The sequence below is a fragment of the Panthera pardus genome, unplaced genomic scaffold (assembly GCF_024362965.1).
Source record: "Panthera pardus isolate Hobbes unplaced genomic scaffold, ASM2436296v1 HiC_scaffold_27, whole genome shotgun sequence".
In the NCBI taxonomy this organism is placed as follows: Eukaryota; Metazoa; Chordata; class Mammalia; order Carnivora; family Felidae; genus Panthera; species Panthera pardus.
This window is the reverse complement of record NW_026526843.1, coordinates 79,090,848-79,117,068: the sequence shown is the minus strand read 5'-3', so window position 1 is coordinate 79,117,068 and position 26,221 is coordinate 79,090,848. Positions and strand designations below refer to the sequence as shown.

The following is a 26,221-nucleotide window of genomic DNA, read 5'->3' as shown; positions in this document are numbered from 1 at the left end:
AGTGAGCTCCTTAGAAGGCACTAAAAATAGTTTTCACAGCTTTAATTAATGTATGTGTTTATTTAAAGCAGTAGAACACTCCCCTCCCCCACTTTTTTCCAGATTACATCTAACATGGCACTAGGATATATATATAACAGAGGGAAGTTCTGGTCAGAGATGGCCTGCCTGCCCTGCGTGGTCTCTGCTAACTCCCAACAACAGCCTCTGAGACATTTCTAAGCAACTCGAGCGCTCCATATAATAGCATATTTAAAACATAATTCTATTAAATTTTATTGAGATAGGATATGATTATTAAATTCTATAAACATTTAACTATTTTATTGAAATAGCAAGTAACATGAAATTTGAAGTTAGAGGATATGAGTTTGAATCTTGTCTCCTCCATTTACTGGCTGTATTATCCTGGACTAGTCACTTAAAGAGAGCCTCATTTTCTTCACCTGTAAAATGATGAAAATATCACCTATTGAACAGGGCTACTGGGCAGATTACATGAGACGTTGTACATGGAAGCCCCTAACATAAAAGCAGATACCCAACAAATGCTCTAAGCAATAGTCTGTGGCATGAAGAGCCAAGAAGATGTTGATAAGGAGAGAACCAGAAAATTCAACTCCAACTGCTCCCAGGGTTGCTGAGCGCAGTATACACATTAGAGAACTTTGTAAACTGTAACCTGCTAGGAGGTCAATTTAATTCTAGTGAAGTGACCCTTTAGGACAAAAACTAGTGGGTGAAGTTTTCTTGGGCAGTAGGGGCTGAAGATTAAGGCAATAATATTTGGCACAGAGGACAAGGAAAGCCTCTCCCCCAAAATCAAAATCCAATACTGGTTGGGTGGCAGAGAACTTGAGTACACTCAGCTAGTAACCTCCTCGGGGTTCTATCTGATGGCAAATGCTCTCATTCAAGGACAGCCCTGGTCCTTCCCACCTAACAGGTTTTTACACACCTAGAAAGGCAAGTGATATCAACAAGAGCTTTTCTCTGGCCCCCTATTTCCTTTCATCCTAAATCATGTCAACTGTGTGATCTGTGGAAGCAGCTTGTCATCGAGTTGGGCTGTGAAGGATATAGGAGGAGCCTAGGATAATGCCATATATAAAGATCAAAGGCTACCCACCCACTCCCCGATGAAACAGTGGGAACCTATCAGTTCCCTGAAGGTCTCAGTTTTAAGGCTCTAAGTAAACTGGGGTCAGTAGCAAGGCCACTGCCTAGATGTCAGCACCTACCTGCTGGGCTAGTTTTGCAGCTGCTGCAGCCAAGCCTGTCTCAATGGAAGCTACCCGGGTCCCCTCACGCACAGGACGGTCCTGCTTTGGTAGAGTTGGGGTCACACGGGCTGCAGAGGAAACAGGATGAAAACATTTATCTGAATGTCAACCATATTCCCTACCTCTGAGCCTCCCCAAAGGTGGTCTCACTGGTCTCCCTGCTTATAGCTTTTTAGAAAGTTAGATTCTGTTTCCTATCAGGGAAGAAGCTAATTTACAAATGCTCAAAGAACACAATGCACACACTGATTACAGGGTAAAAGTTAACTTCCCTGAATTGGCATTTAAGGTTGTCCATGTTCTGCTCCTGGCCTACTTACCTCCTCAACCTTATTTCTACATCCATATTCTCAGCTTCTCTAAACAGAATGGCTTATTATACCTCTAGAATAAGTACAGATCATCCTCTCTCCCTGTGCCTTCATCCTCACCATCCATACTGCCTAGAGTACCCTCTTCCCTTTGTCCCCCACTTCAAAACCTGCCCATCCTTCAAAGGCAAGCTGAAATCAACTTTCTATACAAAACCTCTAGGACCTCTCTGGCTCACACCAACTTCTCCCTCTCCTGAACTTACAATACATACAAGTCACTCAATATATATTATGTACCATCTTGTCTCATTCCCTAACATTGATGTGCTGCTGTGTGTGTTATGTGGTCAACCAAACAGGCTATGAATTCCTGAAGAAGACTGTCTTCTTGTATAACCCTTTTATAGTGCCATAAGAATCTTGAATCAAAAAATAGTTACTTATCCCACATTTTACATAGGAAGTATACTTCAGGATAACCAAATGGCCCCAGATGATGAAGGCGAACTCTTCTTTATAGAAGAATGCCAGCTAATAAATGGAATGACAGAATTAGAAAATCACAGGTTTGCAAGGCCTAATAAAACAATTGATTCTAGGGCACTGGATATTCACACAGTACCAAAGTATTACCTCACATACTACTTGTAGTCTCAAGAAGGAAAAAAACTAGCTTTATGACAGTAAGATCCTATCACCCCCTTAACGAAGCATATTTTTTTATTAAAAAAAATCTTTTTTAATGTTTATTTATTTTGAGGGAGAGAGAGAGACAGAATATGACCAGGGGAGGGTCAGAGAGAGAGGGAGACAGAATCCAAAGAGGGCTCCAGGCTCCAACCTTTCAGCACAGAGCTTGATGCAGGGCTCGAACCCACAAACCTCAAGATCATGACCTGAGCTGAAGACGGACGCTTAACTGACTGAGCCACCCAGGCGCCCCTCCCCTTAGGTAAGTATTAACCTGATTGTTACTAATAGTGAGACAGCTGACTTCATGTGCCTCCTGATACAGTGCAATATGAAATTCACAGCATCACCTGGGAAGTAGTTTTGCCAAAGACCGAAAATCAAGTAAGTGGTTCATATTACTTCCAGTTTTTAGGAAATGAAGAGATAAGACAGCAAGTTAAATGACAACATGAGAAAACAATCAGACATTCTACAAGATAATTGGCCTGTTTCATTAAAAAGACAATGTCACACTGGGGCGCCTGGGTGGCGCAGTCGGTTAAGCGTCCGACTTCAGCCAGGTCACGATCTCACGGTCCGTGAGTTCGAGCCCCGCGTCAGGCTCTGGGCTGATGGCTCAGAGCCTGGAGCCTGTTTCCGATTCTGTGTCTCCCTCTCTCTCTGTCCCTCCCCCGTTCATGCTCTGTCTCTCTCTGTCCCAAAAATAAATAAACGTTGAAAAAAAAAAAAAATTAAAAAAAAAAAAGACAATGTCACAAGGAAACAAACAAAATCTAGAAGGTGGGATGTGTTACAATTACACTAGCTTTTACAATAATCAACAGCATAAAACAAAAAAGGGGGAATGCTCTAGGTTAAGAAAGACTCAAAAGGCATGACAGCCAAATACTTTGTGAACTCTGTTAGATCCTGATTTAAACAAATCCACTGTAAAAATACCTTTTTTGGTTAGACAATTGAGGAAAATTGATTATGGACTTAGTATTAGATCATGGATAGGAATTATCACATTATTAATTTTGTTATGTATAATAGGATTATGGTTATATGAGAAAATGTATTTTTTTAGAGATGCTTATTAAAGTACATTGGAAGTGAGGAATGACACAATATTTAGGATCTGCTTTAAAGCACTGACAATTTTGATAAAAAGAAAATAGATGAATCAAACATAGCAAAATCTTGGTAACTGTTGATTCTTAGTGGTGGGTGTATGGGAATTTATTGTACTATTCTATTTTTAATTAAAGAAAAAAGTCAGTGCCAAAGGAAAAAAAAGAGGTGGTGGTGGTTATTGACCTAGATTTAAAGATTCCTTGGTTAGCTATTATTATTATTATAAAAAAAGACTTTCCATATAAGCAGTATGCAGATTACAGAATAAGCAATTCAAAAGGCTGAAGTCCTCTCTTTATAAAGATGATATTTGTTTAAAAATGATGTGAAGCAAATGTAGCAAAAACGTTAATGTACAATTTTGGTTATAGATTCTTGGGTATATTTTATATTGTTCTCTATAGTTTTGTTATGTGTGGTGGTTTTAAAACAAGGCCTCAAATTCTTTGACATTGTTCCTATTGATAGGTGGGGTCTTATGTTCCCTCCCATTGAATTTCAGCAGGCTCATTTGTAGCCTATAGAATGTGGTGAAGGTAACACTGCCTGACTTCCCAGGCTAGGTCAGAAAAGGCAATTTCAGTTTCTGCATTGCTTGCTAGAACACACACTTTGAGCCCTGAGCAGGCATGGAAGAAGTTCGATTGCCTTGAGGCCACCAGGCAATGAGGAAGCTAGTCACATGGAGAGGCCACATGTTGGCACTATGCTTGGCAGTTCTAGTCCTTGAGTCTTCCCAGCCTAGGCACCAGATATGTAAGTTAGTGACACCTTAGATGATTCAAACTCTTGGCCATCAAGAAACCCCCTCAGCTTTCTAATTTTCCCAGATAAGGCCCCATACTATATGGAGTAGAGACAAGCTACCCCTACTGTACCCTTTCCAAATGCCTGACCTGTATAATACATGAGAAAGTTCTTGTTTTAAGCTGGAAAAAAAAAACCCTCCTTCAGTGAACCTGGATTTTGAGGAAAAAATACTATGAAAGACATTTTGTGGGGCACAGTGGAGAAAATTTAATGATGGACTGGGTATTAGACGATCTTAAGGAATTATTAACTGTTAAGTACAACAAAGGTAGTATGGTTACATAGGAGGGTGTCCTTAGGCGATATTGAAGTATTAAGGGGTAAAATATCATGTTATGGCTGCAACTACTTTGAAGTGGCTCAGCAAAAGCTAGAAGATAAATGAATAAAGCAAATACAGCAAAATATATTGAGAATATAGGTGTTTGTGTACTATCTTTCTACGTTTATGTATGTTTGAAATTTGTCATCATAAAAAATTTTAAATGACTGAGACTAAGATTATAACAACCCAATGAAATGTTTAGTCCTTGAAAACATCCTGATTTGAATACACAAATTATAAGATACTTTTGGTACAATGGGGGGGGGTATTTGAATAAGGATTTGGTATTAAATGACATTAGAAAATAAATGTTACTTGACTTAGGTGTCATAAAATGGTACCATGGTTATAGAAGAAAATGTCATTTTCATAGCAAAGCATACTGAACTATTTGGTATGTCATGATGGATGGCAATAGCAAGAATGACAAAGTTAAGGACTTCCAAAAACACACTCCTGAATTAAGACAATGAAAAAACTGGTAAAAATTGTCAGAAAAAAACTTTTGCAGAACTCTGGATAATTAGCTAAAGGCTTACAGTAACCCTCTAGTGAATTCTAGTAGGGAAGTGAAGACTGTGAAACGGGTGAGAAGGACACTTTTTATTGTATATCCACATGTACTTTTTGCCCTCCTGGAATTTATACAATTATTATTATCTTTTAATGTTTATTTATTTTTGAGAGAGCACACAAGTGGGGAAGGGGCAGAGAGTGGGGGAGACAGATGATCTGAAGCAGGCTCTGTGCTGATAGCAGAGAGCCCGATGCAGGGCTTGAACTCATGAACCGTTGAGATCATGACCTGAGCCGAAGTCAGACACTTAACTGACTGAGCCACCCAGATGCCTGCCCTTTTGGACATCATTGGGGATCCATCGTCGGTAAATAATCAGAGACACCAACACATATAAAGATGTTCACCTCAAATATTACTAATTGTGAAAATGTGGCAATAGGCTAAATGCCTCACGTTAAAGAGAAGTTAGGTAAACAAGGTATATCCACAGAATAGAATATTTTGTAGCCATTAAAATACTTATAAACAATGGCGTAAGGACATGCTTATGAAATAATATTGATTTAAAAGGCCAGGTATATTTACTGGTTTTCAACTTTTATAGTCAACCGCTAGTTACTATAGAGTATTTATCACAAGAAAATGTAAATGCTAACAACCTTGACAATGTAAACAAAAATGTGCAGTTCATGAGAAGTGGGAAGCAGGAAGGAGTACTAATGTCTGTATCTTAGAAAGTGGATAATCAAGACAGACTGACAGAAGCTGAGAGACAGAGAAATAGAGACTAAGTTGGTACATCAAGAATGGTGGTATAAATAAACCCTATTATCTTGAATTTTGGAGGTAACAACCAGAAAAAAAAAAACTATGAGGTTGCCTCTCAGGCACAGGATTGGAAGTGGGGAAAGCAGGGGCAAAGACCACTGAATTTCATCCTAAACTCCTCTGTACTATTTGATTTGCTACCAAATATACACATTAATTTGATTAAAAGACAAAAAAAAGCTTAAAGCAGGATATAGGCCTGTCTCTACACAGTGTAATTTTAACCATAAAAAGAAATACATAGGAAAAACAGACTTGAAGGAAACGTGTCAAAACATTAACACAGTGGTTGCTTCCGGGTAACTGGATCATGGGTGGTTTCTTCTTTACACTTTCCTCTATTTTCCATATTTTCCCACTTTTCTATTTTGCTAATCAGCCAGAAACTATATGAAAAAATACAATCAGAAAATAGGACTTAAAAAAGAAAAAAGTAACATTTGCTGACTGGCTCACTAAGAGAACACTTCCTAGGATTACTCTGCCACCCTTGTCCCCCAACCCCAAGCCAACAGCAGAAAGGCCAAATAAGGATGGGTGGGGCCAGCAGGATCTTTATTTCCTGGGGAACCATGGGTAACTGAGATGCCAGCACCCTCTGTGATAGACTGCTGCAGTAATGGCTTTCAATTTGCTCTCATCTCCCTGTAGCATAGGATTCTGCAGTTGTCTCTCTCTCTCTCCTCTCTCTCTTGAGATGTAATGTATTTCTCCAACCCTGGAATTGAGGCTTGACTATGTAACTTGCTTTGGCCAGTGGGACAATTGAAAACATGACACAGGCTGAGGCTTGAAAAGTGCTGGTAAGCTGGGGCTTTCCTTCTCTTACTACTGGACATGCTTCTGCTATCCTGTGAAAAAGCTCAGGTTGGCTTCCTGGTAGACCAGGAGAGACCACATGGGGAGGCCCTAGCCACCCCAAATTAGGTCAAGACCCCTGAGGAAGATCTTTTTAGACCATCCAGCCCCAGCCAAGCCAGTCCAGACTAGGACAATAGCTTAGCCAACCTACAGAATCATGAGAAATGATCAGCCGTTACTGTTCTGAGCCGCTAAGTTTTGGATAGTTTAATAAGCAGCAAAAGCTAACTGACACAGACTCCACTGTGAAAACCACCGAACCAATGAGATGAATAAAATTACCCTCTAAACTCCATGTTCAACTCAATGACCATTCTTTTTTCCTTCCTCAGAGCTGGCCTCTCAGCCAGTATAGGTGACAGTCTAAGGAGTCTTGGGCCTTGTGGAGTTAGGCAGTCAGCAGAATTTCCTTCATTTGACAAAATTATTTATTACCAAAGGTCTGGGATGACAGTAGCAGAATGTTCTCAGAAGTCTGAGACTGCTTGTTGGAATATGCTCAAGATCTTTTTTTGAAAGTTTATTTATTTATAATGAAAGAGAGAGTGTGCACAAGAGTATGAGTGGGGGAGGGGCAGAGAGAGGGAGAGAGAGAGAGAATCCCAAGCAGGCTCTGCACTGTCAGCACAGAACCCTATGTGGGTCTGGAACTCACAAACCGTGAGATTGTGACCTAAGCCAAAGTCAAAGTTGAATGCTTAACCAACTGAGCCACCCAGGTGTCCCTCAAGGTATCCTTTTCACTTCAAGCCATATAATATCAGAAGCAACATGGTTCGTTACCTCTGGCTATGCTGAGCTGAGTGCATGAAATGTGTCTTACTGATCATTTTTACTCCAGCCCCTAACACGGTACCTGGCACACAGATGGTAATCAACAAATGTTTACTGAATAAACAAATGAATGACTGAATCATGTCTCCTTATGTTAAATATCCCAACTACCCCCAGCCTATTTTCCCCAAACCATACCTACAGAGTTTAAGGACAGAATACTGGGTCACCTTTAGGACTCCATGGAGCATCATCTGAATTTTTCTTTTTCTTGGGTCGAGATTTCAAAGCAGGGTCATCATCGTCAGACTCCAGGGAAGGATAAACTGCAGTGAAAGGGAAAAGCAGGGTAAACTGAGATTTCGTTCAGAAGCATGAAGACAGATGGATACCTATATTTCAGCTCCTCCCACTCCTACCAGTAGACTCTTTACTTAATTCATATACAAAGGCAGGAACCCCTGAATGTGCCACATATTTTTCATGTCTTTCTACCTTTGTACTTTTGCTGCAAATGTCCTTCTCCAAGCATCACCTAATTCTGATTCATTCTCAACATCCATTTAGTGAGCAACCTTATGAGTTACTTTACTGACCCTGCAAAATTCAGCTCCAGATTCACTACCTAAAGAAGCCTTCCTTGTTCTCCCAGTCTGACTGAAATGCCTCCTCAACTCTCCAGAGCATCCTGGGTATACCTCTACTGGAGTTACTTGTTATACAGCATTTAAGAGTTGATAAGTAAATAGGTCACCCCTGATTTACCCTGAGGACAGGGATATGTATTATTTGATTTCAAATTAAGGGAGCCTAACAATGCAGAGTGGGCAATCAATAAGTGTTGGCTGAAATGGAAAAAGAAATGCTATGCACATTATTTACAGAAAGGGAACAAAAAGACCATCTGGGCTGAGTGACAACTGAACTGGCAACAAGATTACTGGAAATGAATTATCTGAATGACAAAACACACATATACAAGTATCTCATCCTATACACATACATACAAACATCCAGTTTTATCATACTCTCCTCATAAACCACATGTAACACCTATAGGATTTAATGGGAAAATGGTCTAGATAGATCCTACTGAAGTCAACTCTGTTACTACTGCTGCTAAACCTAAAAGAGAAGCAAAGTGAGAGTGAAACTTCTTCCTAATGATCCTACTCCCACATCTTCTAATGACCAGCTTCAAATTTCTGTAGAATTCTACTTCATCAGAGGAATCCAGTCTTGTACTTCCTTCTAGTGGGACCTCTTTTTTTTTTTTGTAACTACATGAGATCATGGATGTTAACTAAGTATACTGTGGTAATTATTTCACAATATATGTAAGCCAAGTCTGTATACTGTATATGGTATACTTTAAATTTATACAATTCTGTACACCAATTATTTCTTAATAAAACTTAAAAAAAAGAAAAAAGGATTTTTTAAAAAATTGTGTGAAAGAGAAAATTAAATTCATTTAAGACTTAATGACAAAAATATATTTTCTAGTTCCTAAAAAAGGAAAGTTGATATAATACACACATTAATAAAATGAAAAGACATAATCATCTCAGTTGAAAAGAATGTGACAAAACCCAACACCCATCCAAGATAAAAAACACTCAGATAAAAGGGCACTTCCTCAATACAGTAACAGACATTTATGAAAACCCACAACTAACATCATACTCAAAAGTGAAAGGCTAAAACTTTTCCCTGAAGATCAAGAATGAGACAAGTATGCCCACTTTCACCACTATTATTCAACATTGTACTGGAAGTTCTATCCAGAACAAATAAGAAAAAGAAATAAAAGGCATCAAATTAGAAAGGAAGAAATAAAACTCTATTTGCAGATGACTTTATGCTATGTACAGAAAAATCCTAAAGAATCTTCAAAAATCTATTAGAGCTAATAACAGAAATCAGTAAAGTTTAAGGATCATGAGAGCTAATAACAGAAATCAGTAAAGTTTAAGGATTATGAGATCAATGTAAAAATCAGTTGTGTTTCTAGAAGAACAATATGTAAAGAAAATTAAGAGAACAATTCCATGTACAATAGCATCAAAAAGAATAAAGCAAATAATAAATTTTAATCAAGGAGGTATGAGACTTATATACTGAAAACTACAAAACATTACTGAAAGAAATTAAAGAAGACCTAAATAAATGGAAAACCAGCCTATGTTCATAGATTGAAGTTCTTAATATTGTTAAGAGGCAATAATATCCAAAGCATTCTACAAATTCAATGAAATGCCTATCAAAATACTGATGGCATTTTTTTGCAGAAATGGAAAAGTTGATCCTAAAATTCCAATGGAATTGCAAGGTACCTGGAATTGCCAAAACAATCTTGAAAAAGAATAGAATGATGGAATAAAATTGAGAGTCCAGAAAGAAACCCCAACATCTATAGTCAATTGAATTTCTGACAAGGGTTCCAAGAACATTCTATGGGGACAAGACAGTCTCTTTAAAAGTGAGCGTTATACAAAGAAACATAGTAAAAAACTCACTGATAAATTAAAATCAAATATTAAAAATTATTCAAATAATCCAAATGAGGGGAGGAAATGAGAAAGAGAAACAAAAAGAGAAAACAAATATAAATGACACAATAAAATGGTAAGCCTTCATCTGAACATATCATTAGTTACATTAAACATAAATGGTCTAAAAATAGATAATCAATAAGGATTTTTTAAAACACCATATAACTCAAGTAAATGGTTACAAAAAAACTCACTTTAAATGAAATCATATAGGTAAGAAATAAAAGGACAGAACAATAACTTAAATTTCCCCTGAAAAATACCTACCATTGTGTGCATTTTTAATTTGTTGAAATGCCATTGTTTCTCAGTTTATTCAGTACTACATCTGAAATCTGTATGTTTCTGTGTGTAAATCTAACTCGTTATTTCTGACTGTGCTAACATTTACCACCCATGACTTCTCCTTTCCCCAAGGGATGGCATCAAGGCCCCCTATAGGAATATTAGCATACCTGTCTCCTGATGGATTTGTGGGAGACATTCTCTGGGCTACATGTTCCACAGTAAGATTTCACGATTAATATTCTTGCCACCAGACTGCACCAGTATGGTCCTGCCACATCCCTGTAAGCACTGAAGTCAGAATTCTAAATTACACTAAGTGATTATGTGGTTGTATCCATTTGCATTTTTCTGCAAATAAGTGAGGTGTACAGCGGTTTCCTGACCTCCAATGAATCAGTTCAATCTTAGAAGCTTATTTTCCTTTCTTTTTTTCAAACAGTGAATACAAGTTTCCTCTTGGTTCAGTTTAGAGAAATGAGGCTTCATCTTATTCTAAATTATTTCAGTGAATAGCAGTGAGAACAGATTCAAGTTTTTTTTCTCTTAATTCTGTATGGATGTGAATCAAATATCACTTGGGAACCAAAGATAAAGGATACAGGCTGAGTTCTGGGTCATGGCAAAAATAAATGAATCAATGAATAAATGAATGAATACATAAATAAAAAGGAAGAAGGGAAGAAAATGATATATCATACCATTAATTAAAGAAAGCTGGATCAACTATATTATCAGACAAAGTAACTTCAGACCAAGAAAAATTACCTGGAACATAAAGGGAACTAACATAATGACAAGAGGTTGAACTCAATAAGAAGGCATAACAATCTTAAATGTGGATGCACCTAATAGCAGAGCTTCCAAGTACATGAAGTAGAAACTTATGGAACTAAAAAGGGATATAGACAAATCCTTAATTTTAATTGGGAGACTTCAACACTTCTCTCTCAGTAATTGATACAAGTACACAGAAAATCAGCAAAGATATAGAACATCATCATCAATCAGCTTGATCTAATTGAAACTTTTAGAACACTCAACCCAACAATAGTTGAATATACATTCTTATCAAGTTCACAGTGCAAAATTATCAACATAGACTAAATCCTGAGTAATAAAAAAAATCATAGTAAATATTAAATAAAACCAAAAGTAGGTCTTTTGAAAAGATCCATTAACTGATAAAATGCTAGCAAGAATGACACAGGAAAAAGGACAAGACACAAATTACTAATATCAAGAATAAAAAGGGAGATACTAAAGACATCACAGACATTAAAAGGATATTAGGAGAATACTACAAACAATTCTGTTTGTAGTATTAATACTATTACTACTAGTAATAATACCTACTAAGGAAAATAAAACCATAGTTAAAACTTGAAAAAGAAGTCTCTAGGCACAGATGGTTTCATTTACAAATTCAACTAAACACCTGAAAAAAGAAAAAAAAAACCCACTAATTCTACACAACCAGTTCCACAAAATAGAAGAGAAGGGAGTATTTCCCAGCTCATTGTTTGAGGCCAGCATTGCCCTTATACCAAAACTGAAGTCAGAGAGTAAAAGAAAATTACAGACCAGTATCAATCATAAACATAGACACAAAAATCCTCAGTGAAATTCTAGTAATTGAATCCGGTAATATATAAAAATATTAATATACCATGATCAAGTAAGGTCTATACCGTAATTTTAAGTCTGGTTCAATATTTGAAAATCAATCAATGTAACCTACCATATTAATAGACAAAAGAAGAAAAACCACATGATCATATCCATTGACAGAACAAAAACACTGGGCAAAATTCGATACCCACTCGTAAACAAACTCAGCAAAAGAGGAATAAAAATGAACTTCCTTAACCTGACAACCTATGGCTAATATTATAATAGTGAAAAGACTGAGTGTTTTCCCCCTTACATTGGAAACAAGGTAAGGTTGTTCACTCACCATACAGTGCTTCAAGTTCTAGCCAAAACAAAAAGGCAAGAAGAAATAAAAGACTTACAGATTAGAACGAAATGAATAAGACTGTCTATATTTGCACATGACATAATCATCTATACAAAAAATCCCAAGAATATATTTTTGAAACTCCTAGAATAAATTAATATACCAATATTGCAGGATACAAGGTCAATACACCAAAATCATATTTATGCATACTGCATTTAACAATTGGAAACCAAAAGTTAAAAAAGGTACCATTCATAATATCTCCAAAAATACAGAACTTTGGGATAAATCTAACAAAACATGTACAGGGTCTGTAAGTAAAATCTATAAAACACTGATGAAAGATATTTTAAAAAGATTAAATACAGAGGAACATACCATATACATAGATTAGAAGATTCAATATATCTAAGATGCCAATTGTCTTACAGTCATTGTAGAAATAGTTTGGTGATTTCTCAAAGACTTAAACATAGAATTATCATATGACCTAGCAATTCTACTCCTAGGTATATGCTCAGGACAAATGAAAACATAACATATCCACACAGAAACATAGACGCAAATGTCTATAGCAGCATTATTCATAATAGCCAAAAGATGGAAATAACCCAAATGCCCATTAGCAGATGAACAGATAAACAAATTGTGGCATATCCATACAATGAAATACTGTTCATCCATAAAAAGGAACAAAATACTGATATATTCTACAACTTAGATGAACCTTGAAAACATTATGCTAAACAAAATAAGCCAGACACAAAAGGTCAAATATTACATTATTACTTTATATGAAATATCTATAATGGGCAAGAAAGAAATCAGACAGAAAGCAGATTAGTGATTAACAGGAGATGAGTGTTACCAGCAGGGTAACAATCACTTAATGGATGTGGGGAGTTTTTCTGAGGTGATGAAAATGTTTTGGAAACAGAGAGAGGCACCGGTTTCATAACACTGTAAATGCACTAAATGCCACTGAATTGTACAATTTAAAATGGTTAAATTACATGTTTTGTGAATTTTACCTCAATGAAAAATAAAGATGCTAATTTTCACCAAACTGATCTATACATTTAAATACAATTCCAATCAAAATTCCAGAAGAAATGTTTGTGGCTTCAGATAAACTAATTCTAAAATTTACATGGAAAGGCAAAATTGAACTCATAGTACTTGATCTTAAGAATTGCTATAGGGCTATAGTAATCAAAACAATGAAGTACTGGCAAAGGCACAGATACATAGATCAGTGCAAAAGAATGAAACAATTCAGAAACAGACCCACACAAATTTGGCCATTTGACGTTTTACAAAGGTGTAAATGCAAGTCAATGGTGAAAAAAGTCTATTAAACAAATGGTGGTGTTGTGACAACTGGACATCCATATGCCAAAAAAGGGGCGAGAACCTCAACCTAAACATGCCTTATGTAAAACTTCAGTCAGAATAGATCATGGATAGAAATGTAAAACCATAACATTTTTAGATGAAAAGAGACAACTGTTATGACCTGAGTTTACATAAAGAATTGCTAAAGGAAACATCAAAAGCATAATCATTAAAAGATAAAATTGAAGGGCGCCTGGGTGGTTCAGTTGGTTGAGTGTCCGACTCTTGATTTCAGCTTAGGTCATGATCCCAGGGTTGTGGGATCGAGTCCCATGTCAGGCTTAAGATTCATTCATTCATATTCTCTCTCTCTCTCTCTCTCTCTCTCTCTCTCTCTCTCTCTCCCACCCTCCCTCCCTCCCTCCCTCTGCCCCTCTCCTTCGCTTGTAGTCTCTAAAAAATAAATAAATAAAATTGAGTCACTGGACTTTTCTAGAAAATGTAAGTGCTTACTTTAAGAAAGAAAGTGTTAAGAATGAAAGACAAGCTATAGACTAGGGGAAAATATATCTGATAAGAGACTTGAACTCAGACTATAAAGAAATTTCAAAGCTCAACACTTAAGAAATAAAAAGCACAACTAAAAAAAGGAGCAAAAGTTAGAAGATGGAGGAGTAGGAGGATCCTGATCTTGCTTGTCCTACAGACGTACCAAGGTAACAGCCACATCAGTGCAACTGACACTGAAAATGACCAAAGGCTGGTAGAACAGACATTACACAGTTAATTGTAAACAGGAGGCCACATCAAAAGGGTAGGAGGGATGGAGATGAGACTAATCACAAACAGAAGGGACACTACAAGCACAAAGAAGTGAGAAGATCAGACCCCACCCGAGGCACAGAGGACCCACACTGGAAAGACGAGTTTCTGTAACATTTGGCTTTGAAAACAAGTGGGGCTTCACTTTGAGAGTTTTTACACTCAGCAGGGCTTACCTCCAGGTACTTTAAAAACCAGTGGGCTTAGATCCTGGGAAGAGCTATATTATATTCTGGAGAATTGGAGGGCAATAGGGAACTGGGACCCAGCCCTTCAAGGGCCAGTAAAACAAATAACCTGGCCAAGATACAGCACGGAAGCAGCAGTTTGAAAAGCACCTGGGGTATACTGAAGAAGATTTATTTACTAATCTCAGAACTTGCACTAGAGGAGCAGGAATTTTTAGGAGACGTCTCCAAGAACAAAACTGTTGGTAGGCACCATTTCTCTTTCCCTGTCCCCAGTGTGGATAGCAGGTCACTTGTGGGAACCAGTGTAAACACTGTCTACCTATCTTGCTAGCACCATGTGCCCTTCCCCCATGCTCTCCTGCCAGTCGGTCCATCCAACCTACCCCACTGAAGAGACAGGTCTCCCTCCAAAGCTACTCCTGTCCCAATATGCTCTGCAAGGAACCCCATCAGAGAAAAGCACCAGTCCAAAGTGACTACTGTCTGGGAGAGAAGGGAAGATAACCATACACATCAGTATGCCCTCAGTCCCAGTGCCTGAACCTTAGAACTGGCAGCACAGAGATAGTGCCCTGCCCATCAGTCCTAGACTGGGGGTAGGCATCTTGTCCAACTGTCAGCTCCACGGATCAATGAAAGCCTCTGGGAGTACAATATAGAGACTGCCCTGTGGGTCAATGTGACTACAGCCCCAGGAGATGAGCTGAGGGCAGGCAAGTGTGTAACTACTGACACCACCCAACTTATAAGCCCATGGCAAACCCAGACAGGCCCTTTAACAGCACAGGGACCAAATCCTGCCCTGTGTGCCCAAAGTAGGCAGAGTAGGTCATTGCAACCAAGTGGACTGAAGGTATACGTGGCTCAGTTACAATAGTAGAGGCACACCCACCCACAAAAGAGACACCTCTAACTTGTCTGGTTCTGGTGAACAGGGGACATTGTGCTAAAGGGCACCACAGGACCACTTCTTCATAAGGTCACTACTTTCAAGATCAGGAATTGAAGCCTAATTTCCTAATAGATAGAAACAAAGACAGAGTCAGACAAAATGAGGAGACAGAGGAATATGTATGAAATCAAAGAACAGGACAAAACCACAACAAAACAGCTAAATTAAATGAAGATAAGTAATATGCCTGTTAAGAGAATTCAAAGTAATGGTCATAAAAATACTCACTGGACTTGAGAAAAGAATGAAGGATCTCAGTGAGACCTTTAACAAAGAGCCAGAAAATATAAAAAAGACCCAGTCAGACGCCAATAACTCAATAACTGAAATAAAAATATACTAGAAGGAATCAATAGCAGATTAGAGAAGGAAGAATAATGGATCAGCAATCTGGAAGACGGTAATGGAAAGCAACCAAGCTGGGCAGCAAAAAGAAAAAAAATGAGAATAGGTTAAGGAACTCAATAACATTATCAAGTATAACAACATTCACATTATAGGGATCACAGAATCAGAAGAAAAGAGAGAGAGAAGGGAGCAGAAAATTTACTTGAAGAAATAATAGCTGAAAACTTTCCTAATCTGAGGTAGGAAACAGATATCCTGATCCTGGAAGCACAGAGAGTACCCAACAAAATTATCCCAAGAAGGACCACAGCAAAACACATGATAATTAAAATGGCAAAAAGCAGTGATAAAGAGAGAATTTTAAAAGTAGCAAGAGAAAATGAAACCGTTACATACAAGAGAAACCCCGTAAGGTTATCAGCTAATTTCTCTGAAGAAACTTGTCAGGCCAGAAGGGAGTGGCATCATATATTCAAAGTGCTGAAAGGAAAAAACCTGCAACCAAGAATATGCAAACCCACCAAGGACATCATTCAGAACAGAAAGACAGATAAAGAATTTCCCAGGCAAAAAAAAGTTAAAGGAGTTCATCACCAATAAACCAGCCCTGCAAGAAATGTTAAAGGGAATTCTTTGAGTGGAAAGAGAAGGCCTTAATCACAAGTAAGAAAATAATGGGAAAAAATTTCACAGGTAAATGCAAACACATAATAAAAGTAGTACATAAATCATTTATCAAATCAGTATGAAGGTTAAAGCACAAAGACAGTAAAATCAATTATATCTATAAAAATCAGTCAAGGGATTCACAAAATAAAAGGATGTAAAGTATGATGTTATATAGAACATGGGGAGTGGTAAAAATTTAATGTTTTAAGTGGGTACCAACTTAAGCGACCATCAACTTAATATAGACTGCTATAGGCATAAGATGTTATTATGAACCTAATGGTAACCACAAATCAAAAACTTGTAATACATACATAAAAAATAAGAGAAAGGAATCTGAGCATATCACGCAAAAATGCAATTAAACTACAAGGGAAGAGAGCAAAAGAACTACAGAAATAACTGAAAAACAAATAACAATGGCAATAAGTACATACCTTCCAATAATTACTTTAAATGTAAATGGACTAAACGATCCAATCAAAAGGCGCAGGGTGGTTGAATGGATAAAAGAGCAAGACCCATCTATAAGAGGCTCACTTCAGACCTAAGATATATGCAGACTGAAAGTGAAAGGATGGAAAAACATTTACCATGCAAATGGAAGCAAAAAGAAAGCTGGGTATCAATACTGATGTCAAACAAAATAGACTTCATTTTTATAAGTTTACTTATTTATTTTGAGAGTGAGAGAGTGCAAGAGTATGAGCAGGGGAGGGGCAGAGTGAGAGGGAGAGAGAATCCCAAGCAGGCTCCGTGATGTCAGCGCAGAGCCCGATGCAGGGCTTGATCCCATGAACTGTGAGATCATGACCTGAGCTGAGATCAAGAGTTGGACACTTAACTGACTGAGCCACTCAAGCACCCCTGATATCAAACAAAATAAACTTTAAAACAAAGACTGCAACAAGAGACAAGGAAGGGCACCACCTAATGATAATGTGAACAATTCAACAAAAGGATAGAACAATTGTAAATATTTAAGCGCCCAACATGGAATCACCTAAATACATAAAGCAACTATTAACAAAGTAAGGATCTGCAGTAAGGATCAATGCAAGGATCATTCAGACAGAAAATCAACAAGGAAACAATGGCTTTGAATGACACATTGAACCAGATGGCCCTAATAGATATATTCAGAATATTCCAACTAAAAAGAGAATACTCATTCTTTTTAAGTGCACATGGAGCCTTCTTCAGAATAGAACACCTGTAAAGCCATGAAACAAGTCTCAATATATTTAAAAAGACTGAAATCGTATGATGTATCTTTTCTGACTACAACAGTATGAAACTAGAAACCAACCACAAGACTAACTCTGGAAAAAGCACAAATACATGGAGGCTAAATAACATGCTACTCAACAGTGAATGGATCAACCGAAAAATCAAAGAGGAAATTTTAAAAACATATGGAAACAAGTGAAAATGAAAACACAATTGTCCAAAATAACTGGAATGCAGCAAAAGGTGTTCTAAAAGGGAAGATTACAGCACTACAGGCCTACTTAAACAAACAAGAAAAATCTCAAATATACATCCTAACCCTACACCTGAAGGAGATAGAAAAAGAACAAACAAAGCCGAGTAGAAGGAAAGACATAATAATGAGTAGAGCAGAAATAAATAAAATGGAGACCAAACAATAGAACACATCAATGAAACAAAGAACTGGTTCTTTGAAAATATAAACAAAATGGATAAACCTTTAGCCAGACTCATCAAGAAAAAGAGAGAACTCAAAATCAGAATGAAGGAGGAGAAATAACAACCACACCACAGGAATACAAAAGATTGTAAGAGAATACTCTAAACACTTATATGCCAACAAATTGGACAACTGAGAAAAAATGGATAAATTCCTAGAAACATATAACCTTACACAACCGAATCATGAAGAAATACAAAAATATGAACTGACCAATTACCAGCAATGAAATTGAATCAACAATCAAAAAACTTGCAGCAAACAAAACTCCAAGACCTTCAAAGGTGAATTCTAGGCTTCACAGGTGAATTTTACCAAACACTTACAGAAGTATTAATACCTACCTATTCTTCTCAAATTATTCAAAAAAAAAAAAAAAAAAAACAGAAGAGGAAGGAAAGCTTCCAAATTCACCCTGCAAGGCCACCATCACTCTGATACCAAAACCAGATGAACACACTAAAAAAAGAAAACTACAGGCCAGTATCTCTGATGAACACAGATGCAAAAATCCTCAACAAAATAGTAGCAAACTAAATCCAACAATACATTTAAAAAATTATTCACCACGCTCAAGTGGGATTTATTCCCAAAATGCAAGGGTGGTTCAATATTCACAAATCAATGTGATACATCATATCAATAAGAGAAAGATTAAAAACCATTTCAATAGATGTAGAAAAAGCACTTGACCAGGTACAACATCTATTCATGATATAAATTCTTAACAAAGTAGGTTTAGAGGGAACATATACTTCAACATAATAAAGGTCATATATGAAAAACCCACAGAGAACATCCTACTTGATGGAGAAAACTGAGAGCTTTTCCCCTAAGATCAGGAACAAGAAAAGGATGTCTACTCTCACCACTTTTGTTCAACATAGTACTGGAAGTCCTAGCCACAGCAGTCAGACAAGAAAAAGAAATAAAGGGTATCCAAATTGGTCAGGGAAAGTAAAACTCTCACTATTTGCAGATGACATAATAAAACCCTAAAGATATCACCAAAAATTCACTAGAACTGATAAATAAATTCAGTAAAGTTGTAAGATACAAAATTATATATAGAAACCTGTTGCATTTCTATATACTAAAAATGAAGTAGCAGAAAGAAAAATTAAGGAAATAATTCCAGTTACAACTCCACCAAAAATAACAAAATACCTAGGAATGAATTTATTTAAGAAAGTGAAAGACCTGCACTTTGAAAAACTATAAAATGCTGATGAAAGAAATTGAAGAGAACACAAATAGAAAGATATTCCATGCTCATGGATTGGAAGAACAAATATTGTTAAAATGTCCATACCACCCAAAGCAATCTACAGATTTAATGCAATCCCTTTCAAAATGCCAACATTTTTTCACAGCACTAGAACAAATAACACTAAAATCTGTATCGACCCACAAAAGACCCTGAATAGTCAAAGCAATCTTAAGAAAGAAGAACAAAGCTGGAAGTTATCACAATCCCAAATTTCAAAATATGCTACAACGCTGCAGTAGTAATCAAAACAGTATGGTACCGGCACAAAAACAGACGCATAGATCAATCAAACAGAATAGAGAGGCCAGAAATAAGCCCATACCTATATGGTCAATTAATCCACAACAAAGGAGGCAAGAAGATACAATGGAGAAAAGACAGTCTCTTCATTAAATGGTGACAGGAAAACAGGACAGCTACATGCAAAAAAATGAAACTGGACCACTTTCTTAGACCATACATAAAAATATACTCAAAATGGATTAAGGACCTAAATGTGTGACCTGAAATCATAAAACTCCTAGAAAGTAAACATATGCAATAATCTTGACAATGGACATAGAAACATTTTTCTAGCTATGTGTCCTTGGGCAAGGGAAACAAAAGCAAAATTAAACTATTTGGACTACACCAAAACACAAAGCTTTTGCAGAGCAAAGGAAGCCAGCAAAGGAAACAAAAAGGCAACCTACGGAATAGGAGAAAATATCTGCAAATGCTATATTCAATAAAGGATTAATATCCAAAAAATACAAAAACTTAAACAACTCAACACCAAAAAAAGCAAATAAATACTCTGATTTAAACATGGGCCGAGAACCTGTACAGACGTTTTTCCAAAGACAACCTACAGATGGCCAACACATGGAAAAAATGCTCAACATCAATAATCATCATGGAAATGCAAATCAAAACCACAATGAGATATCACTTTATATCTGTCAGAATGGCTAAAAATCAAAGACAAGAAATAACAACCATTGGGCAGGATGTGGAGAAAACAGAACTCTTGTGGACTGTTGGTGGGAATGCATATTGATGTGGCCACTGTGGAAAACAATATGAAGGTTCCTCAAAAAAATTAAAAATAGAATTACCATATGATCCAGTAATGTCACAATGTCACTACTGGCTATTTACACAAAGAAAATAAAAACACTAATTTGAAAAGATATATGCACCTCTATGTTTACTGCAGCATTATTTATAATAGCCATGATATAGAAGCAACTCAACCACAGATAAGCCCATCCACAGATCAATGAATAAAGAAAATGTGGTATTACACACACACACACACACACACACACACACACACACACACACACTGAACTATTACTCAGCCATAGAAAAGAATGAGATCCTGCCATTTACAACAGTGTGGAGGGACCTACAGAGTTTAATGCTAAGTGAAATAAGTCAGAGAAAGACAAATACAACATGATTTCACTCATATGTGGAATTTAAGAAACAAAATGAAGGAACAAACAGAAAAGGAGACAAAAAACTAGAATCTTTATAGAGAACAAACTGGTGGTTGTCAGGGCAGGTAGTTATGGGGAATGGGTGAAATAGATAAAGGGGATTAAGAGAACACCTATCTTGATGAGCAGTGAGTCACGTACAGAACTGTTGAATCTTTATACTGTATACCTGGAATTAATATAACACTCTATGTTTATTATACCTCTAAAAAAATATAGGCAAGTCATTCAAAGCATCTATTTAAAGACATCTCTGGGGCGCCTGGGTGGCTCGGTCGGTTAAGTGTCCGACTTCGGCTCAGGTCATGATCTCACGGTCTGTGAGTTCGAGCCCCGCGTCGGGCTCTGTGCTGACAGCTCAGAGCCTGGAGCCTGTTTCCAATTCTGTGTCTCCCTCTCTCTCTGCCCCTCCCCTGTTCATGCTCTGTCTCTCTCTGTCTCAAAAATAAATAAAAAAACGTTAAAAAAAAAATTTAAAAAAAAAATAAATAAAAAAAATAAAGACATCTCAAAAGAGAGATGCATGAATGGTCAATAGATATATCATTAGACATTAGAAAACCCATTAAATGAGATATCACTATACACTTATTAGGATGGCTAAAATAAATACAATGACAATACCAAGTGCTGAAAAGTATGTGGAGCAATTGGAACTCTCATACATTATTGGTAGGAATGTAAAGTGGCACAACCACTCTGGGAAACACCTTGGCCATTTCTTATCCACTGCCCATACAGTCCAGGAATCCCATTCTAAGGCATTTACCCTAGAGAAATGAAGACTCATGTTCACACAAAAGCCTGCACATGAATGTTCACAGCAGCTCATCCAAAGCTATAAACAACCCAAATGTCCTTCAACAGGTGAATGGATAAAGAAACTGTGGTTTACAATGGACGAGAGCAGTAAAAAGGAAACATCTATTGATACATAAGAACATCTATACTGAATAATAGATGCTAATCTGAAAATATTATATACTGCGTAACTCCACTTACATGACATTCTGGCAAAGGCTAAAACCACAGGGATGGAAATTAAATCGGTGGTTGCTAGGCGTTAGGGTAGAGGGAGAGCACGGTTACCAAGGGACAACATAAGGGAGTGTGAGGAGGTTCTGTATGCTCATTGTGGTGGTGGTTACAAGAATCTAAACATGTGTATAGCAGCAAAGCCAATTTTACTTCATGCTGATTTGAAAAATAAAATTAAAAAAACCCTTTATCAAAAGGGAAAAGAGACTGAAAAGAAAGGAACAGAGCTTTCAACTTGAGGTGTTGTGCAAAGAGCATTAAGAAAAAGGACTAAAATAAAACCAGAAATTAATAGTAAACAAACAAGATGATTAGTAGTCAGATGAACTAAATAAACAAACTACTGTTAAACACCATGATCAAGTACAGCCAATCCCAAGAAGGAAATGTCAACTCAAAATCAGTAACTCTATTAACATATATTACCATTAACAAATTAACAGAGAAAAACTATGCACTTATAATCAAAAGATGCCAAAAAAAAAACCCATTTGCCAAAACCTAATTCTGTTTCTGATTAAAACAAACGAACAAAAACCTCTCAAACTAGAGATCGATACTCCCCCCTGAACTTCGTGAACACCGCCTATCAGAGACCTACAGAGAGCCCTATGTATCGAGTGGAGAAATACTGGCAGCATTACCTTTAAAGTCAGAAACAATACAAGGATGCCCCCTATCACTGTTACTATTCAACAGTGTGATAAAACTAGAAAAATCTAGAGCTATGGAACACTAGAAAGAAAAGGGATATTATGAGCTAAATTGTGTCCTGCCCCCCCAATTTCATATGTTGAATTCCTAACCCCTAGTACCTCAGAATATGTCTATCTTTGGAGATAAGGCTTTCAAAGAGATAATTCAGTTAAAATGAGGCCACTAGGGTGCGCCCTGATCCAATTTGACTGTGTCCTTTTAAGAAGAGATTAGGATATACATAGAGACATCAGGGGCCTATGTTCACAAAGGGAAGATCAGGTGAGGAAGCAGTAAGAGGGAGATTATCTGCAAGCCAAGGAGAGGCCTCAGGGGAACCTAACATTGCTAGTACTTTGATTTTGGACTTCCAGCCTCCAGAACTGTGAGAAAATAAATGTCTGTTGTTTAAGCTGTATAGTCTGTGGCATTTTGTTATAGCAGCTCTAGCAGACTAAGATAGGGGACACAGATTATCTACCTCAAGAGCCCAAGACCATTAACTGAAACAACTAATAAGAGCATAATAAGGTAATCCAATACAGGATCAAAATAGAAAAATCAATTATTTTCCTGCATACTAGCAGCAGCCAAATGGAAAATGTAATAGATGAAAAGATGCCACTTTCTATAGGAACCAAACTTTAAAACACCTAGTAAATAAACTGAACAACAGATATACAAGAAAACCCATGTGAATAGAGAGATAGACCATGTTTGAAGACAGAAGGACGAGATGGCCTGTTTTGTGACTGCTCATGTCCAAATGACGTCAAAGTCATCCAGAAGTTACACTGGTTCCAAAGCAATTTTCTTTGGCATGTTATTTTTAACCAATCAGGGATGAATTTTCTCACAATTACAGAGAAAGCCCTAGCAATATATGAATACCTACAGACAGAAGCTGAAAATCCTGCAATAGTGCCTCCCACTAGAGGAAGAGAAAATGGTGCCTTTGTTTCCTACAAAATGAAGCTCCAGTGGGAAGAGGATAGCTAAGAAAGCAGATGAGGAAGTTGTGAAGACATTTGCCCTATGTTTAAAAAAGACAAAAAGACTGCTGAAGACTAGGCCCTGAATCAGATTTTAATTTGATGAAGCTGGTATCTATCTTAAGCAAATGCCCTCAAGAACCCACATCTGGAAGGAAAAAGCCTGAGCCCAGGGTTTAAGGCGACAAAGAAACCACTGATTCTGATGCTGGGTGCAAATGCCAATACCTTGCTAACTGGGCAAGGATTATTATTAGGACTGCCATTATTTGGGTGTTTTGCCTTCAAAGCCACAGAGACTTTGAGGAGTGTGCCCTTAACCCTCTTTTTCTTGTAAGCCCTATTATTTTTAGTGTACACATTTTCAGGACATGAAGTTTTTCAAGAATATATACATCCCATTAGAGCAGAAAGGCCTCTCTGATGGAAGATGTCAGTCTCCATAAATTTATCTACAAATGCATGCGATCCTAATTTAAAAAATCCTAATATAATTTTCCATGTAATTTGACAAGCCGATTCTAAAATCCATCTGGAATAGAAAAAACTCAATAATGGCCTGGAAGTTCAGGAAAAATAAGAACAAGTAGATCAGTATCTCCTTATTAAACTGCCTTTCTCGTGTTGCTGGGTAAAGCAGGGAACAAAAGGAAGTAGTTAGGCCAGGGGCAGATGTCTTAGCTGTAGGCTGATGTGACTGTCTCCTGAAGGTATGGTGGGTGGCCAGGGGAACTTGGAAGGCCCCTAAGACCAATCACAGCTCCACTCAGAGATGATGGGCTTGCTGAGCATTTGTGCTCTCTTTAGGTCTAAAGCAAGTTCTGCAGAGGGGATCTGTCCTACCAGACACAAGGCCCATAGTAACTAACCTACGTGGTATTACAAAAGGAATGGACAAATTTTATAGAACAGAAAATATTAATAATATCTAACACTTATCATGTGCTGGGCAATGTTCTGAGTGCTTTATGTAGATTAATTCATTTAATCCTCACAACAATCTATGAGGTAGGTACTATTAGAGAAGCACAGAGAGGTTAACTAGTTTTCCCAATGTCATATAGCTATTAAAGGTCAGAACTGGAAATAGAGTAGAAAAACAAATCCACATACACATGGGAATTTAGTTTATGACAAAAGCGGAACTTCAAACCAGGGGGATAATGATGAACCAGTCAATAAATGGTGTCGGAGCAAATAACTATCCATATGGGAAAAAATTACATTTACATTCTTACCTCCCACAATTCATAAAACTTAATTTCAGAGAAAGAGATACAATTTTGACTTCTACACACGCTTTAGGTAAAAATATAAGAAAGTTTTCTTATACAAGACATAAAATACAAAAAAAAATCGATAAAGATGACTATGGAAAAACTGAAATCTTCTACATGCTAAAAGACACCATAAATAAAATACAAGCAACAGACTAAAAGAAAACATTTTGCAACATTTCCAGAATATAAATTAAAAAAAACACTCTAGGGGTGCCTGGGTGGCTCAGTTGGTTGAGCGTCCGACTTTGGCCCAGGTCATGATACCACGCTTTGTGGGTTCGAGCCCTGCAATGGACTCTGTGCTGACAGCTCAGAGCCTGAAGCTTGCTTCAGATTCTGTGTCTCCCTCTCTCTCTGCCCCCCGCCCCCCGCACTCTGTCTCCCAAAATAAACATTAAAAAAAATTATTTAAAAAAAACACTCTAACAAATCTAGAATATATAAAGAACTCCTACATATCAATAAAAAAATCAACATCCTAATAGAAAAATGGGGGAAACAATGAATCAATTCACAGAAAATAAATTTAAAAAGAGCCAATAAGCATATAAAACAAACTGAAACACCATTTCTTTTGCTACCAGATTTGCAAAAAATTACGAAGACTGATGATATCCACAGCTGGTAAGGCTGTGGGGGAAACATGTATGTCTCATACACTGCTCATATACTGGCCCTTTTGAAGGGGAAATTTGGCACTATTAACATTTATTTTATACATACCTTCCAATCCAGCAGGTCTAGCTACCCTATAGAAATGTTAGCTGGCACATGCACACCAAGAGTTATTTACATGCATTTTCAATGCAGCATTGTTAGTCAAACTAAAAAATCAGAAACAACCTAAATGTTAATCAGAAGGCAATGGTTAAACAGATGGTGGCACATCTATGCTATAGGCTACTATGCAACAGGTAGATCTCAATGTTATTGATCAAGTAGATAGATCTCCATGTACTGATATTGAAAGATATCCAAGCAAGTTGTAGAACCATGTATACTACACAAAACCCTATCTATTTATGTCCACATGTGGTTGTAAGTACAAGAAAATGAAAGGTATACATCAACTAATAGCACAGGTTACCTTCAAGTAACCTTCCTAA

The 26,221-nt window shown here is 37.1% G+C and overlaps 1 protein-coding gene across 3 annotated transcripts in view; it reads right to left on the bottom strand.

Annotated features, from left to right (window-relative positions):
* Positions 1–26,221, bottom strand: part of PHF8 (PHD finger protein 8) — a 94,093-nt gene that overhangs the window by 7,243 nt on the left and 60,629 nt on the right. For all 3 annotated transcript variants that reach the window (XM_053891585.1, XM_053891584.1, XM_053891586.1), the window contains 2 exons: positions 7,755–7,850; positions 1,242–1,351 (listed from right to left, as the gene is read on the bottom strand). In XM_053891585.1, the coding sequence (XP_053747560.1) occupies positions 1,242–1,351; positions 7,755–7,850 (206 nt within the window). The remainder of the gene's footprint in view (positions 1–1,241; positions 1,352–7,754; positions 7,851–26,221) is intronic.